This window comes from Leucoraja erinacea, chromosome 2 (assembly GCF_028641065.1).
Source record: "Leucoraja erinacea ecotype New England chromosome 2, Leri_hhj_1, whole genome shotgun sequence".
In the NCBI taxonomy this organism is placed as follows: Eukaryota; Metazoa; Chordata; class Chondrichthyes; order Rajiformes; family Rajidae; genus Leucoraja; species Leucoraja erinaceus.
The window spans coordinates 2769558-2786128 of NC_073378.1; the positions used below are offsets into that span (position 1 = coordinate 2769558).

Genomic DNA, 16571 nt, shown 5'->3' on the forward strand with positions numbered 1-16571 from the left:
TGCAATGATTAATTTACTGATTGACATTGCCTAACAAGAAGGATCTTTTATTGGCAATCCATGGCTGGGGAGGATATCCCTAAATTAAGAGTTTCCATCAACAGTGGCATCAGGGACATCCAATACCTAGAGGGCAAGAGTTCAGCACATTGACTCAAACAGCAGCAGTTTTAGATTTAGAGACACAGCGCGGAAACACACACTTTGGCCCACCATATCTGCACCGACCAGCGATCCCCGCACATTAACACTACCCTACACACACCAGGGACAATTTCTACATTTATACCAAGCCAATTAACTTCCAAACCTGTACATCTTTGGAGTGTGGGAGTGAAACCAAAGATCTCGGAGAAAACCCACGCGGTCATGGGGAGAACGTACAAACTCTGTACAGACAAGCACCCGTAGTCAGGATCGAACCCAGGTCTCTGGCGCTGTAAGGCAGTAGCTTTTCTGCTGCGCCATCGTGCCACCCCAATGCTGTCTACATCTTTGTTGGAAATAGACACAAAATGCTGGAGTCATTCAGTGGAACAGGCAGCATCTCTGGATAGAAGGAATGGGTGACATTTCGGGTCAAGACCCTTCTTCAGACTGAGGGTCAGGGGAGAGGGTGACACCGAGATAAGGACGTGTAAGGTGTGAAAATGAGACATCAAAGGAGATGTAGTTCAAGGAAAATGTATAGATCATTCTTAGCTCGGAGAAGGGCTACGACTTAGTTGGTTTCTTCTTCACGTTAAAACACTGACTATGTTTCATTTGTACATTATTGGGTATAAACTGTTTTACAACTGAGCGAGTTGTAAAAGATACTAAATAAATGCTAATCATTCCAGAGTTTTCTTTGCATGAGGTCCCCAACATATCTTAGTTTAGAGATAAAGCACAGAAAGAAGCCCATCAGCCTACCGAGTCCACACCGACCAGCGATCCCTGCACATTAACACTATCCCACACACTCTAGGGACAATTTACACTTCTACCAAGCTAATTTACCTACATACCTGTATGTCTTTGGAGGGCACTCGAAAAGCATCCTTTAATGTCCCGGATTGCTATCCCGTGGTTCACAGTACAGACTCTGAGAGAAGAAAATACAGTAAGACAGCCTGTGGGACAAACATTTTTTTATAACCAGTGCTTTTCCACTTTATCACACCAAGCCCATGGACACACACACCTACTAACTCAAACCATGCCTCAAATGTGAAGAGATGAGAATGGTACTCATCTAACGGTTATCGCAACCAGTTGTAGGAAATGAAGGGGCAGATATCTGTGCTGGACACTTGTGTGGAACAGAGATTGAGCAAAGGCAGAGGAGCAGATATTGATTCCCACTCAAACAGGCTACTTGTTGCTGTCAGATACTCCGGAGCAGTATTGGCAACACGCTGGTGGAAGGAAGTTTTATTACAGAGAGAGAGATCATGTGAAGGGACATTATTTAGAGTTCTATCCCTCATATGATCATTAACAACACTGCTAATTACTGAGCAAGTCCTACTCTAGAAGGTTAAATATGTGTTCCAGCCAAATCCATTGTGCTGAGACTGTGCACCATTGGATACTCTATCATTTGGCTAAATGTCTGCTTCACTTTCTTCCTTGACTGGATGTATATAGTTATCCAGCCCAGAAAAAGACAATTCAGCCACTATGTCCGTGCTGATGATCAGTCTGAAGAAGGGTCTCGACCCAAAATGTCTCTCCAGAGCTGCTGCCTGTCTCGCTGAATTTCTCCAGCATTTTGTGTCTATCTTCAATTTAAACCAGCATCTGCAGTTATAACCATATAATAACCATATAACAATTACAGCACGGAAACAGGCCATCTCGACCCTTCTAGTCCGTGCCGAACACATATTCTCCCCTAGTCCCATACACCTGCGCTCAGACCATAACCTTCCATTCCCTTCCCGTCCATATAACTATCCAATTTATTTTTAAATGATAAAAATGAACCTGCCTCCACCACCTTCACTGGAAGCTCATTCCATACAGCCACCACTCTCTGAGTAAAGAAGTTCCCCCTCATGTTACCCCTAAACTTCAGTCCCTTTATTCTCAAGTCATGTCCCCATGTTTGAATCTTCCCTACTCTCAGTGGGAAAAGCTTTTCCACGTCAACTCTGTCTATCCCTCTCATCATTTAAAAAACCTCTATCAAGTCCCCCCTTAACCTTCTGCGCTCCAAAGAATAAAGCCCTAACTTGTTCAACCTTTCTCTGTAACTTCCAACACTAATCCCATTCACCAGCTCGTGGAAACAATGGATTATAATTGTATGCCTCATTATGATAGGAGTTGATCATTCTTGGTGAGATCTTTGGCATATAACTTCTAGCATGAAGTGAGATTTTTATTTTGCTATCTCAGATGTTGTAACCTTTTTTTAAGGCATATTAGCTAAACCTGCTTTGGTTTTAGGCCGAAGTAAAGCCCTAACTTGTTCCCTTAACCTTCTGCAGTGGAACTCCATTCTGAAAAATCTGGGTGAGATCCCATATAACTTCTCGCATGAAGGGAGATTTTTATTTTGATAGATCAATGTTTAACCTTTTTTTAAGGCATAGAGCTAAACCGCTAGGCCGCAGTAGACGCAAAAAGCTGGAGTAACTCAGCGGGACAGGCAGCATCTCTGGAGAGAAGGAATGGGTAACGTTTTGGGTCGAGAGACTGGTTAGGTATAAAAGAAACGAGAGATATAGACGATGATGTAGAGAGATAAAAGGACAACGAATGAAAGATATGCAAAAAAAGTAAAAAAGCTTTTTTAATTTATTTTTATTAGAAGCAGTGTACAAAAGTATAAACAGCGGCATATGACATAATACATTTATTGTACAGCTTCCATTTTAATTTTTAGCTAAGATGAAATAGAAAAAGAGTGGAAGAGCAAGAAATAAAGAAAATGAAAGAGAAAGTGAATGTGTAAGAATAGATCCCCTGAACTACCAAATTAGTGTAGTCGAAGAGTGAGTAAGTAAAAACTTAAAGAAATAAAAAGACAAAAACGGAAAAAATAAAAAAAATATATATATTTTTTTTAATGTTTTGGAATGACTTTGTAAGTAAGTAAGAGTTTATTGGCCAAGTATTCACATACAAGGAGTTTGCCTTGGTGCTCCGCCCACAAGTAACAACATGACATACAGTGACAGTTACGAATGACTCAGAAAACACTAAACATTAATAATAATAAAACATTAATGATAAAACACCATTGATCAAGCATGTGAACCAACAAAATACCAGATCAAAGGGAGGCTACAGATTTTTGGCTGTTGAGTAGAGCAAAAACTGTTGAGTAACCGAAAGTGTGTACCGAGTGAGAAAAACATTCTTCACACAGAGAGCGGTGAATCTCTGGAATTCTCTGCCACAGAAGGTGGTTGAGGCCAGTTCATTGGCTGTATTTAAGAGGGATGTGGCTAAAGGGATCAGGGGTATGGAGAGAAGGCAGGTACAGGATACTGAGTTGGATGATCAGCCATGATCATATTGAATGGCGGTGCAGGCTCGAAGGGCCGAATGGCCTACTCCTGCACCTATTTTCTATGTTTCTATGTAAAAACAGTTTTTATGTCTGGCTGTGGCAGCTTTGACAGTCCGGAGTCGCCTTCCAGAGGGAAGTGATTCAAAGAGTTTGTGGTAGGATTCCGTTATGTTAGAGACATTAATTTGTTGCAACAGGATTAATCACCAGTTTCTAACAAGTAAACTAATCTTCTAGATAAGAAGACAAGGTGGAATCCAGTTGCTGGTAGACCTGTTGGACCATCGGATGCAAGAAGTGCATCGCAGTGCCTGTGGAGCCCTGAGGAATCTGGTGTATGGAAAGGCAAACGATGACAACAAAATCGCCTTGAAAAACTGTGGTGGGATCCCAGGGTTGGTGCGACTCCTACGGAAGACTCCTGACGTGGAGATCAGGGAACTGGTTACAGGTAGGATTTACTTTCTCTTCTGTACTCTATACTTGCACTCTTCACAAAGCCCCCTTTCCCCCATCTGAAACTGGTTCAGGATAAAACCCATTCGGATGTTCCATCAGACTTGTCATTCCTACTTGTGTAATGAGGACTTTAATGGCTGGATGTCAGGAGACACGAGACTACAGGTGCTGGAATATGGAACAGAAACAAATATTTGGTGTAACTCAGTGGATCAAGCAGCATCTGTGGAGGCAAGGGGGTGGTCAACACTTCAGGTCAAGGCCACAACTGATACAGGATCTCAAACAGAAAGGTTGACCATCTCCTTTGCTCCATATATGCTTGATCTATTTAGTTCTTCCAGCAGTTTGATTTTTGCATCCAATAGATGTACTTGATATTATGGAAGATTATGACAAATAAGATCTCTGATTGACTTTGGGGAAAAATGAAAGTCCACTTCCCTCTTCCAGCTCAGTCTGGTCTGTTTAAAAGTGGCAGAATATCATTGTGGGTGGTGCCAAAATTAGAATGAGGGTATAAGTAAGTAAGTAAGTTTATTGGCCAAGTATTCACATGCAAGGAATTTGCCTTGGTGCTCCGCCCACAAGTAACAACATGACATACAGTGACAGTTCCGAATGACTCAGAAAACACTAAACATTCATAATAATAAAACATTAATAAAACACCATTGATCAAGCATGTGAACCAACAAAATACCAGATCAAACGGAGGCTACAGATTTTTGGCTGTTAAGTAGAGCAACTACTCGTGGATAAAAACTGTTTTTATGTCTGGCTGTGGCAGCTTTGACAGTCCGGAGTCGCCTTCCAGAGGGAAGTGATTCAAAGAGTTTGTGGCCAGGGTGAGAGGGGTCAGAGATGATATTGCCTGTAAAACACAGAACCTGCCACAATTTCCTTGCATAATCTGGTTGAGATGTACCACAAGATGGGCCATATGGGAATAAAATCAGGAAGCACTTCAGACAAAAAAACAATTGCAACAAGCTTCTCCCAAAAGACTGGGTGGGACAATTACAGCTTGCTAGGCTGAAATCGACAACATTTTGAGGGAGTGTTGTAATACCTCGATTAATGCTCTAGATATGTTGCTAGAGAATGGAACGCTAAATGAAGCGCCCAACAGGTCATTGTAACATGGCAAAAATGGAGATGTGATCCTGATAAGTTATTTTTAATTAACCTACTAGACTAAGTGGGCCCTTTCACACGTGAGACCTGTCCCCCAACACAACCCCCTCCCCCCCATGCAATATTCCACCACTCACCCGTTCCCCCAATGCAACTTGTCGCTCCAATGCAATATTGCATCACTCACGCATTGTCCCCAACTGCGCAGGCACGGCTCATTTCCCCTCATCCCCCAGCACTCCCTCCCCCTCCTCATCACCCTCCCTCTTCTTTCCCCATCTCCTCCTCCTTCCCCAATCCCTCCCTCTCATTTCCCCTACCCTCAGTCACTCCCTTCCTTCCTCTATAACTCATCTCCCCCCTCATATCCCTATATCCCCCCCTCCTCGTCTCCCTGTCGCCCCCACTATCCCTCTTGACCTCCCCCACTACCCTCCCCCTACCTACCTACCTCCCCCCCCCCCCCCCTCCTCTCCTCCCTCTATTCCCCCTCCTCTCCCACTCCCCTCCCTCACCTCACCCACTTACCCACCTCCCTCCCTACCCCTTCCTCTCCCTCAATCCCTCCAACACTCCCTCCTCACCTCCCCAGGATCAATTCCCTCTCCTCCTCCCCTCCCCTAATACTCCCCCCCCCCCTCACCTCTCCTTCCTTCTCCTTTCCCCTACCCTCAGTCACTCCCTCCCTCCCTCCATCCATAAAAAGCAGCATCTGCAGTTCCTTCCTCCACAGGTCATTCATTGTTATCTGTGGTTTAGATCCCGTAACTTGTTGCACTTGTAGCACAGGAGAACGATGAGTAACCTGGCGAAAAATCGTAGCACCATCGCATACCGTTTTTGCGCAAATTGAAAAACCCCCACAAACATGAGGAGCACAAGATCAGACTTTTAGTTATGTAAAGATAGATTGCTAACTCACTTGTTAGACTGGACACTACTCCACAATGTTTACTCCAGATGTTTACCCGTTTATACCACTTCTATTCCAGTATAAAAAGAGATGTGAAATGACCCAATTCATTCCTGTATCTCACTCCTGGTTAGGCACCCTATCAAAACCATCATCCTTGATCTGACTTTGCTGGCTTTACCTTGCACTTAACATTATTCCCTTATCATGTAGCCATCAGGCTATTAAACTTGGCTCAGACAAAACTCTGAACATTAATAGCCCATTATCTGTTATTTGCATTTTATCAGTTTATTTATTCATGTGTGTATATTTTATATAATGGTATATGGACACACTGATCTGTTTTGTAGTCAATGCCTACTATGTTCTGTTGTGCTGAAGCAAAGCAAGAATTTCATTGTCCTATCAGGGACACACGACAATAAACTCTCTTGACTCTTGACTTGACTCTTGATGTAGCTGTAAGCGGCTCGATTGTAATCATGTATTGTCTTTCTGCTGACTGGATAGCACACAACAAAACCTTTAGAAGGTTCACCAGACTGATTCCTGGGATGTCAGGACTGTCTTATGAAGAAAGATTGGATAAACTTGGTTTATACTCTCTAGAATTTAAGAGATTGAGAGGGGATCTTATAGAAACTTACAAAATTCTTAAGGGGTTGGACAGGCTAGATGTAGGAAGATTGTTCCCGATGTTGGGGAAGTCCAGGACAAAGGGTCACAGCTTAAGGATAAGGGGGAAATCCTTTAAAACCGAGAAGAGAATAACTTTTTTCACACAGAGAGTGGTGAATCTCTGGAACTCTCTGCCGCAGAGGGTAGTTGAGGCCAGTTCATTGGCCATATTTAAGAGGGAGTTAGATGTGGCCCTTGTGGCTAAGGGGATCAGGGGGTATGGAGAGAAGGCAGGTACGGGATACTGAGTTGGATGATCAGCCATGATCATATTGAATGGCGGCGCAGGCTCGAAGGGCCGAATGGCCTACTCCTGCACCTAATTTCTATGTTTACTGTCAGGAGGAGATTCGCTGTGATGGATGTTTGTGTAATTTGTGTTGTGTCTTGGTTCTTCTTCTTGTTTGTATGACTGCAGAAACCAAATTTTGTTTGAACTTCTGGGTTCAAATGACAACAAATAAAATCTAATCTAATCTAGTAATCTTGCAATGGACAAACCAGGACTGAAATGTCCGCCTATCAAAACAGCGATGCTCTTGTCCAGAACTCGTGCTTGTCCCTCACCCGCATCTTCACCGACTACAATTGATTGTCAATCGCACAATCATGTCTTTCCACTGAAAAATGGTGGGAGCAATAAATTCTACTGCTGCAAACCTATGTAGCCTATGTAAACACTGCCCAGTCCATCATCGGCTCTGACCTCCCTTCTATCGAGTGGATCTATCGCAGTCGCTGCCTCAAAAAGGCTGGCAGCATCATCAAGGACCCACACACCATCCTGGCCACACACTCATCTCCCCACTACCTTCAGACTGAAGACTGCAACGACCAGGTTCAGAAATAGCTACTTCCCCACAGCCATCAGGCTATTAAACCTGGCTCGGACAAAACTCTGAACATTAATAACCCATTATCTGTTATTTGCACTTTATCAGTTTATTTATCCATGTGTGTATATATTTATACAATGGTACATGGACACACTGATCTGTTTTGTAGTCAATGCCTACTATGTTCTGTTGTGCTGAAGCAAAGCAAGAATATCATTGTCCTATCAGGGACACATGACAATAAACTCACTTGAATCTTGAGATCAATATCGAAAAGCAGTTACCCGTTTGAAAATGAGAAATTGTCAAGGATTTGAGGGACAAGCAAGGGGGATGCAGGATTAGACCACATAGGGCGTGTGAAGGAAAGGACTGGTAAATACCCAGTTGTTGGGCCAATGCTGCCACATGAAATGACTTCTCTATTTTGGATTTTATTTAAAGGTCTCGGGGGTAGCTTTAAAAGTGCCAACTGCATGCAGCGATTCAGCACATCCATCCATTCGTAAGGTACTGTCACTAATGAAAGGTGAAGAAAGGCAATTTATTCCTTGGCAAGGGTCACCAGTCCGTCAACATTAGAGATGACAGATCTGCTGGCACTCGACAGAATGCGAGCTGAAGGATGGCTAATGCGGGTAGGGCTCAGCTCGGTGAATAGCACCTAGTTAGTTGCTGGCAGAAGATAGTTATGTCTTTCGTCTGGGCCTGGATGGTGCAGACTGCCGGTTCTGTCTAGAGCACCTTCAATCTGTTAGGCAGTATAATTAGATGCCTGCCAAGCCTGCTGGAGAGGCACTGTGCAACAGTGAGAAGTGCTCATTGGCAAGGTATCCCACAGAGTGGCAGGCTTAATAATATGACAGTACTAGTCATGACATATTTACTCATCTCTTTGTTTCACTGTCAAAACATGTAGCCCGAGGGAGTTGTTTGCATGCTTATGATGAATAAGATATTAGCACAGCCAGTACACATGTTGTTGCTCAGGTTAGCTTGCCGGGAGTTCATTTTTCCGCAGTTATTAACAGCAATAACTTTTCGTTACTGCAAAGCTGGATTATTGACCTGTGCTTTGCAGACACTATACTCCATGGCAAGCGTTGCAACTTTAGAGGTCTTCACCTGCTTGCGGAGAACTAAAACCAAAACAGTTCGCAGGTTAGAAATGTGGCTGCAAACTGAGTTCCCACATGGCAGAAAATGCCTGCAGAAGTGGGTTGTCCCATGGGAATAGACAGTCTGGAGAAGCATTTTACATTTTGTTTTTGGCAACCTTAATAACAGACCTGAAAGTAACAAACGTTGCCCCAGCCTATCTCCGGCTGATAATGATGTTCCTTTCAAGGATTTCACCGCAGGCCAGGTTTTCCCCGTCTCCGCCGCATCTGCTCCCAAGATGAGGTGTTCCACACTAGGATATCCCAGATATCCTCATTCTTAAGGGTTTCGCCCTTCTGTCATAGATGAGGCCCTCATTCATTTCTCCTCTATGCCCCATAGTTCTATTCATGCCCCCTCCCCCCAGACACAATGTGGACACAGAGTTCCCCAGGTTCTCACCTTTCACCCCACCAGCGGCTCGCCTGCAGTCTGCCTGTCTCTCTTCCCGAAACGTTGCCTATTTCCTTCGCTCCATAGATGCTGCTGCACCCACTGAGTTTCTCCAGCATTTTTGTGTGCCTTTGATTTTCCAGCATCTGCAGTTCCTTCTTAAACACCTCTCTTCCTTATTTGTCTTATTGTTAGCGTTAGATGTATGTAATAGTCTATTTTTGCTGTGTATTATGTGGGGGGGGGGGGGGGGGATTAAAAAAAAATCTCTTCAATGGACATGCAACTTTTTTTTGTGTGGTATCTCCGTTTGCCCTGGGGCCCAACATCAAGGGGTTAGCAGGCCTCCAGCTAGGGTTGACCTTGATGGTTCCGGTCGCAGAGCCTGTGGACTTACCATTGCGGAGCCGGCTGACTTTCGGAGGCTGTGGTGGCGCTGCGATACGGTTGCGACTTGACTTCGGAGGCTTCGTGGACTGTAACTTTGGGAGCTCGCAGGTCCCTGGTTGGCGACTGACTTTTCGGGAGCTCCAGCCACAGCAGCAGCTTTGTCCGCCCCGAATGGCAAGGCTTGAATTGGCCCGTTCGCAGGACCTGTCGTCGCCCGGCGCGCCTCGACCGCGGGATCTTCAATCGCCTGGCGGGGGCTTCAATACCTCGATCGCACCAACGCAGCAGTTTTTGGAGAAGAAGCAAGGAAGAGATAAGACTTATTTTTAACCTTCCATCACAGTGAGGACGTGTCTGGAGGAGAGTCACTGTGATGGATGTTTGTGTTAAATTTATGTAATTGTGTAGTTTATTTGTTTTTTTATTGTTATGGCAGTATGGTAACGATATCTCGCTCAAAGTTATTTTTGAATGACAAATAAATGCAATCAATCATTCAGACTTCGCATCCAACATATCCTCCGACATTTCTGTCATCTCCTAAGGGATCCCGCCACTAATCACATCTTCCCATCTCCACCCCTTTCCTCCCTCTGCCGGGACCGCAACTCCTAGGTTCACTCTTCCCTTCCCACCCAAATCACCGCTTCTCCAGGTACTTTCACCTGCAATTGCAGGAGACACCACACCTGTCCTTGCACCTCCTCCCTCGACTCCATCCAGGGCCCCCGACAGTCCTTTCCGATTAGACAGAGATTCACAAGCCCCTCCTCCAACCTCATCTACTACATTCGGTATTTCCGATGTGGGATCCTGTATATCGGTGAGGGTGAACATAGACTCAGTGACTGTTTTACTGAACACGCTCGGTCTGCCTCAGCCTACAGTATCTCGCAGTCACCAACCACTTCAATTCCCCCTCCCATTCCCATACTGACCATTCAGTCCTGGGCCATTCCCATTGTCATAGTGAGGCCACTCGCTAATTAGGGGAACAGCACCTCATTTTGCTTGGCTAGCTTACAACCCGGTGGTATGAACTTTGAATCCTCTAATTTGACGCAACTTCTATGTACAGTGGCACAGTTGGTAGAGCTGCTGCCTCACAGATCCAGAATCCCAGGTTCGATCCTGGCCTCGGGTGCTGTCTGCTCAGTTTTACACCTTATCCCCGTGCTACTGGGTGGGTGTTTCCTCCGCCTGTCCGGCTTCCTCCCACATCCCAAAGACGTGCGTTTGTTGGTTAATTGGTTTCTGGAAGTTTCCCCTATTGTGTTGGGAGTGGATGATAACATGGGATGTCATTGAGCTAGCATGAAAGGGTGGTTGATGGATGGCACAGACTAGGTGGGCCGAAGGGCCTATTTCCATGCTGTATCTCCAAACCTAAAAAAGAAATTAGCATCTGCCATAATAGAAATCCTTCTTCAGCCTCAGTAAGGCCTTGGGCTTCATCAATCAGGACGCTTTGTGGAACCCATTTTTCAAAACAGCTGCCCACAGAAATATTTCTCCATTTACTATTTGCACCATGATGGTGTGCAAGCCATCGACATGTTGACATTTAATATTATCATGCCGACTATGAATGGGCAATTAACGCATACCTGCTAGTGTTCAAACACAAATGTTTACGTATGCTCACAATAGCTCAAGGAACAATGAGTGAAGCTGGTGTCAGAACAAGGCCTGGAACAAAATCAGGTATGTCAGCATTGAACTGCAGATGCTGGTTTAAACCGAATGCTGGAGTAACTCAGCAGGACAGGCAGCATCTCTGGATAGAAGGAATGGGTGACGTTTCGGGTTGAGACACTTCTTCAGACATATAACACCATTGTTATAGTATGTTGACTGTGTATAACCTCATTAAGCCTCTGAGGCAGGGCAATTCCCCCAGCATCCAAGCAGGCGGGTCACCTTTATTTATACTGCAATTGTGTCACAAACTGTGCATTACAAGAGGCGATTGTGCCAAATGTATAATCTTGTGCATCATCTCAATGTGATCATGAGCCATGTTCACACTGCAGGCACTGGGGAAAGCCTGCGTTCCTTTCGACCTTCGATAAAGGGATTAAACAGGATGAACCTTAGACTATTTATTGAAACAACTTAGAGAAGAGACATAGGATACAAACTGAAAATCTAGCTTATTCTCATTTGTCAAGGATTAATTCTGAATAAGGTTTAGGCACTTCTGCTAATGCGCACAAGAGATTGATTCTTTAATCGAGGGCCAATAAAGCAAATGCATTTTTATATTCTGATAATGTTCAGAATACAATTGACCTTTAAAATAATTGTGTGGTGCAGTGGTGCAGCTTGTAGAGTTACTGCCTCGCATCACCAGAGAGCTGGGTTCAATCTGGCCATGGGTACTGTCTGTATGGAGTTTGCACGCTCACCTTGTGACTGCCAGGGTTTCCTCCCTCCCCCACATATCAAAGATGTGCGGGTTTGTCGCTTAATGGACCTCCGTAAAACTGCCCATAGATGTGCTCTCACCAGGGTCTCTTCTATACCCCGTAACCCTGCTCTCACTCCCCATCCCCCCCCAAGGGCAGAGTCCCTCTTGTCCTCACCTTCCACATTACCAGCCGTCACATACATCAAATAATCATCCAACATTTTCGCCACCTACAACGTGACCCCACCACTGGCCACATCTTCCCATCTCCACCCCTGTCTGTTTTCCCGCAGAGACCGCTCCCTCCGTAACTCCCTGGTCAATTTGTCCCTTCCCATCCAAACCACCCCCTCCCCTGGCACTTTCCCTTGCAACCGCAGGAAATGCTACACTTGTTGCTTTACCTCCCCACTTGACTCCATTCAAGGACCCAAGCAGTCGTTCCAGGTGTGACAGAGGTTCACCTGCACCTCCTCCAACCTCATCTATTGCATCCGCTGCTCTAGATGTCAACTGATCTACATCGGTGAGACCAAGCGTAGGCTTGGCGATCGTTTCGCCCAACACCTCCGCTCGGTCCGCAATAACCAACCTGGTCTCCCGGTGACTCAGCACTTCAACTCCCCCTCCCATTCCAAATATGATCTTTGGGTCCTGGGCCTCCTCCATGGTCCATGGCTCCACTATAAATTTGAGGAGCAGCACCTCATATTTCACTTGGGTAGATGACACCCCAGCGGTATGAACATTGACTTCTCCAATTTCAGGTAGTCCCTGCTTTCTCCTTCTTTCCCCTGCCCTTCCCAGCTCTCCCACAGCCCACTGTCTCCGCCTCTTCCTTCCTTCTTCCCACCACCCCTCCCACCCTCACATCAGTCTGAAGAAGGGTCTCCACCCGAAACGTCACCACTTCGCTCCCTAGATGCTGCCTCACCTGCTGAGTTTCTCCAGCATTTTTTGTCTACCATAGATATGCAGGTGTAGGTTAAATTGGCTGCTGTGAATTGGTTCTTTGTGTAGTATGAGTGACAGAATAAGATTGCATTACATTAATGTGTAAACAGGTAGTTGATGCTCAGTGTGGACTCGTTGAGACAAAGGGGCTGTTTCTCTCTGTGCGCCTCGGATTTCTAAACTGTTCTAAACTGTGGAGGGAGTTGGAATTAGCTGTTAGGGCTAACGGAATCAAGGGATATGGGGAAAAAGCAGGAGCGGTGTACTGATTTTGGAAGATCAGCAGTGATCATATTGCTGGCCTACTCCTACCTATTTTTTTCTCTGTTTCGGGTGCCTTCTGAACCCTGCCTTATACGGGTGATGCAATGGAAGAAGGCAGTGACAAGAAGGCATTTGAATAAGTGCCACATGAAAGTTTAATGAGCAAGACCACCTGGCTGTGTGGTGTAACACAGTGGCATTATAAAAGAAGAGCAAGCCTGGAACACAGCTGGTTGAGCTCTCTATGTCGGTGTGGAGTTTTCCTGGGCCATCCAGATTCCTTCTACATCCCATAGACATGCAGTTTCGGGACTTGGTCAGTTGGCAGCTGAAAATTGCACTCGCATTAGTCGATGGTAGAATCTTGAAAAAACACTCAGCAAGTGATGGACATACGGAACGAGCTGTTAGATGAGGTGGTTGAGGTAGGTTTTGTAACAGTATTTAAGCCACTTGGCCAGTTATATGGCTTTGAAAGGTTTAGAGAGATATGGGCCAAACGCAAGGTTTAGAGGGATATGGGCCAAACTGACTTACACGGGTCACCTTGGTAAGCATGGACTAGATGGGCCAAAGGGCCTGTTTCCATGCTGCTTGACTCCATGACTGATTCTAAATTGATGACTGTAGGATAGGATATCTTATGGAGAAAAACTAGTGGGGGAATGAGATAGCTCTGTGAACTGCCAGAAAAACGATGGGTTGAAATGGCCTCCTGCTTTGAAAATGCTGGAAGAAATATGATTAATTAACAGAAAGTTGGGATAAATTTGTAATTTTCAAATTAGCATTTGGTAACTAGTGTGATGGCACAAGAATCTATGCTGGCATCCTCGCCTAATTTTAATCTATATTAATGATTTGGATGAAGGCGCTCTGTTGCAACAAATACCCTGTTAAATACTTTAATGAAGCTATTATTCGTTAAAGATTCAAGCTCAGTGACACAAGGTTACAATTCAGAAGTATAGTTAATTATCTCTGCATGCATTTGGAAAGTGATAGTTTTTTTTGTCTGGGCATTCTGCAGCTTAATGCATTCATAGTAATTTACTTTGTGTGATAAACTTATAAAAATAAAGAGTTGCACTTCTATAATGAGCTAGATGTCTTTTTTGCATACTTCTACATTTTTGAGTGTTGTAGAAAATAATTGAATTCTGAAACCCAGTTGCAATATGTGTAGGAAGGAACTGCAGATGCTAGTTTAAACCATAGGTAGACACAGAAAGCTGGAGTAACTCAGCCGGTCAGACAGCTTCTCTGGAGAAAACGTCACCAATTCCTTTTCTCCAGAGATGCCGTCTGATCCGTTGAGTTACACCAGCTTTTTGTGACTTCCCAGTTGCAATATGTTGTGCATCTTTAAAAATGTCTTCTATGTCGGCTCTGTGTAGGACATCCATATGCACTCAGGCAAAATGAGTATATGCAGTGATGTCAACAGTCTCTGTTGCATATTTTAATATTCCATGAGCAAATTGATTAGCGCACCCAAGGCCTGTGGGGTGTACCAGCCACTCACACAGAAACAGGTCCTAACCAGAGAGCCATGTTAAAATAGACTAGACAAATTTAATCTGTATCCTGGGAATCGGATACATCAATCCTTTGTCAGATAGATCCTCCACAGATTTTTATCTAGGCCTTTACTACCAACTGTCCCCAGCTCGTTCACTGCTGCTGTCATTCAAATACTCCCCTAAGTCCTAATATCAGTCTGATCATGTCTCTGACTCCATTCCTCACGCACTTGATGGCATCTCTTTAGTCAAACAATTCCTGACACTGAAACAATTCCACAAAAGGACAGTTTGACAGCATGCCGTTTGAGAGAGTTGGCTATTAGTCTCAGTTGAGTCGAGTCCCAACTAGGATAGTGCACGGGCAAGTGTGGCCAACAATCATGTATGTATGTAAGTAAGTATCCTTTATTGTCATTCAAACTTTTAGTTTGAACAAAATTACATGCCTTGCAGTCATGCCAGAGAATAAAATAACAGAACACACACTTAACACAGTTTAACATCCACCACAGTGAGTCTACCCGGCACCTCCTCACTGTGATGGAAGGCAAAAGTCATAAAGCCCTTGTCTCTTCCTTCCTTGTTCTCCCTCTGCGTTGAGGCGATCCAGGCTTCCGATCCAGGCCCCCCCCCCGCCGGGTGATGGTAAGTCCTGCGGCCGAATCCGAGTTCCGCGAACGGGCCGGTTCAAACAACGCGGCTCGGGGCGGACGAAGCTGCCACCCTCCAGTCCAGCGGACGAAGCTGTTGTTGCGGGAGCTCCGGAGAATCGGTCACCAACCTGGGACCTGCGAGTTCCCGATGTTGTCGTCCACTGGGCCCGCGGCCGAAGCCTCTGAGGCTCCGAAGTCGGGTCGCCGCCACCGCAGCCCCGAAGTCGGCCAGCTTCGAGTTGGAAAGTCGCAGCTCTGCCTCTGGAGCCTCGAGGTCGGTCCCAGTTGGTCATATGTTGATAGAATGGAGCGGATGGGCTTGTAATCTGGAGTTTGGAAGTAGGAGAGGGGATCTTATTGGAACATATAATATTTTTAATGGTTTGGACACGCTAGAGAATGGTGAATCTGTGGAACTCTCTGCCACAGAGGGTAGTTGAGGCCAGTTCATTGGCTATATTTAAGAGGGAGTTAGATGTGGCCCTTGTGGCTAAAGGGATCAGGGGGTATGATGAGAAGACAGGTGCAGGATACTGAGTTGGATGATCAGCCATGATCACATCGAATGGCAGTGCAGGCTCGAAGGGCCGAATGGCCTACTACTGCACCTATTTTCAATGTTTCTATGTTTTTTTTAAGCATGTTCCCGATGTTGGGGGAGTCCAGACCAAGGGCCCACAGTTTAATAATAAGGGGTAAGCCATTTAGAACAGAGATGAGGAAAAACGTTTTCACACAGAGGGTTGTGAATCTGTGGAATTCTCTGCCTCAGAAGGCAGTGGAGGTCAATTTTCTGGATGCTTTCAAGAGAGAGTTAGATAGAGCTCTTAAAGATAGCGGAGTCAGGGGATATGGGGAGAAAGCAGGAACGGGGTACTGATTGGGGATGATCAGCCATGATCACAGTGAATACGAAGGGCCGAATGGCCTACTCCTGCACCTATTGTCTATTGTCTATTGATATGGTAATAACACTTTTTGCAAGGTAAAGCTAGCAAAGTCTGATCAAGGATAGTCACCAATGAGGTAGATAGTCGTTCAGGACAGTTCTCTTGGTGTGGCGGGATGTTTCAGTTGCCCGATAACAGCTGGGAAGAAACTGTCCCTGAATCTGGAGGTGTGCGTTTTCACACTTCTATACCTTTTGCCTGATGGGAGAGGGGAGAAGAGAGAGTGGCTGGGGTGCAACTCATCCTTGATTATGCTGCTGGCCTTGCCGAGGCAGTGTGAGGTATAAATGGAGTCAATGGAAGGGGGGGTTGGTTTGTGTGATGGTCTGGGCTGCGTCC

The 16571-nt window shown here is 45.2% G+C and overlaps 1 protein-coding gene across 1 annotated transcript in view; it reads left to right on the forward strand.

Annotated features, from left to right (window-relative positions):
* Positions 1-16571, forward strand: part of LOC129706504 (catenin delta-2-like) — a 1547539-nt gene that overhangs the window by 1369929 nt on the left and 161039 nt on the right. Inside the window, exon 14 of the mRNA XM_055650854.1 lies at positions 3743-3956. Within this exon, the coding sequence (XP_055506829.1) occupies positions 3743-3956 (214 nt within the window). The remainder of the gene's footprint in view (positions 1-3742; positions 3957-16571) is intronic.